This window comes from Gregarina niphandrodes, assembly GCF_000223845.1.
Source record: "Gregarina niphandrodes unplaced genomic scaffold scaffold00001, whole genome shotgun sequence".
NCBI lineage: Eukaryota > Apicomplexa > Conoidasida > Eugregarinorida > Gregarinidae > Gregarina > Gregarina niphandrodes.
The window spans coordinates 143,147-144,409 of NW_011645773.1; the positions used below are offsets into that span (position 1 = coordinate 143,147).

At 45.4% G+C, this 1,263-nt stretch overlaps 1 protein-coding gene across 1 annotated transcript; it reads right to left on the reverse strand.

Moving 5' to 3' along the window:
• Positions 1 to 106: 106 nt before the first annotated feature.
• Positions 107 to 694, reverse strand: GNI_003080 (DNA primase; the record flags this gene model as incomplete). The annotated part of the gene is made up of 1 exon (XM_011130200.1): positions 107 to 694. A coding segment is annotated over one exon (588 nt), but the record flags the coding sequence as incomplete, so codon positions are not given.
• Between the last annotated feature and the right edge of the window lie 569 nt (positions 695 to 1,263).

Sequence of the window (1,263 nt, forward strand, 5' to 3'; positions counted from 1 at the left end):
GGGGGGGTTGATGTACGTGGTTCCATAGTTCAGCGCTGTTTTTGCATAAGGTTATGGCTTGTTCAACATTAGTTTTTTCATTGGGTGGTAGAGTAGCTAATAGTACTTGCCTTGCTCGTTCGGATTTGTAGAAGAAGTCCTGGGAGCGGAGGACTCGTGTCCAGTATTGTTTGATGATGGTTAATGTTTCCATTTGGTATTGAGATTGGTCGAGTCTGCCTGGGAGGTTGGAATTGTTGAATATTGTTAGGTAGGCAATGAGGGCGCTTCGAGTACTGTTTTGTAATGATTTGGCCGTGTCGTCTGAGGCCCAGATATGTAGGCCTCTACGTCCAGAGAAGACGTAGAGTAGAGAGTGGTAGCCGAAATGTTTGGTGAGAGCATTGTGGAGCACCTTGGCAGCTACGGCGATAAAAAGCCAACATGAAGGACATACTTTTTTCCCTTGACAACAGGTTCGAATCTCATCATAGTCATTCATGTCAATATCCACCACCAATTCACGCTGTAATGGCAACAAACTTTCACCTAACAAATCGCCCTTAGATTCCACCGTCTGATTATACACCGCACCTATATCAAACTTGTGCGGTACCCTAGACGACGCCAATAACGTGCCACGTAACTCTGGTCCACTCGCCGCAGTCAAATATCGAACATAAATCTCTTGTCCGTTCTCCTTCATCAAACTCATACTGAACTCCCGCAAAGGGAACGTCTCTTTACCAAGGTACTCAGTCAATAATTCAAACGGATAATACTTCTCTACAACCGTTAGGTGTGTTACACACACGCGAAGTAGAAGAAACAAAACACGTATGACTCTTACCATAGTACACACGCAACTCCTTCTGCTTCTCATAATACGAGTCCATTCGAGAACACTTGTCAACAACCACCTCGTTGTTCTACAACCAGTGTTCTCTTGGACTACAACTTTAAAAACTGTTGAAAAATAAATGCGGTCAAAATCACGACTAATTCTAAATACCGTGCAACCGCAAAATCGCATGGTCGGCAAATGCTTTGGCCGCAATCTCAGAAGCTTCCGTTGCATTCTCAATACCGTTCGCATAACCCAGGTAATTGGATACATAATCCATTATGAAACTGAACACAGAAAGGGTCGCCACCAACATGAATGTGTTAACACAGAGGGAGGGGAGTGACAGGGCAGAGAAAGGGGAGTGAGAGGGCAGAGAAAGGGGAGTGAGAGGGCAGAGAAAGGGGAGTGAGAGGGCAGAGAAAGGGGAGTGAGAGGGC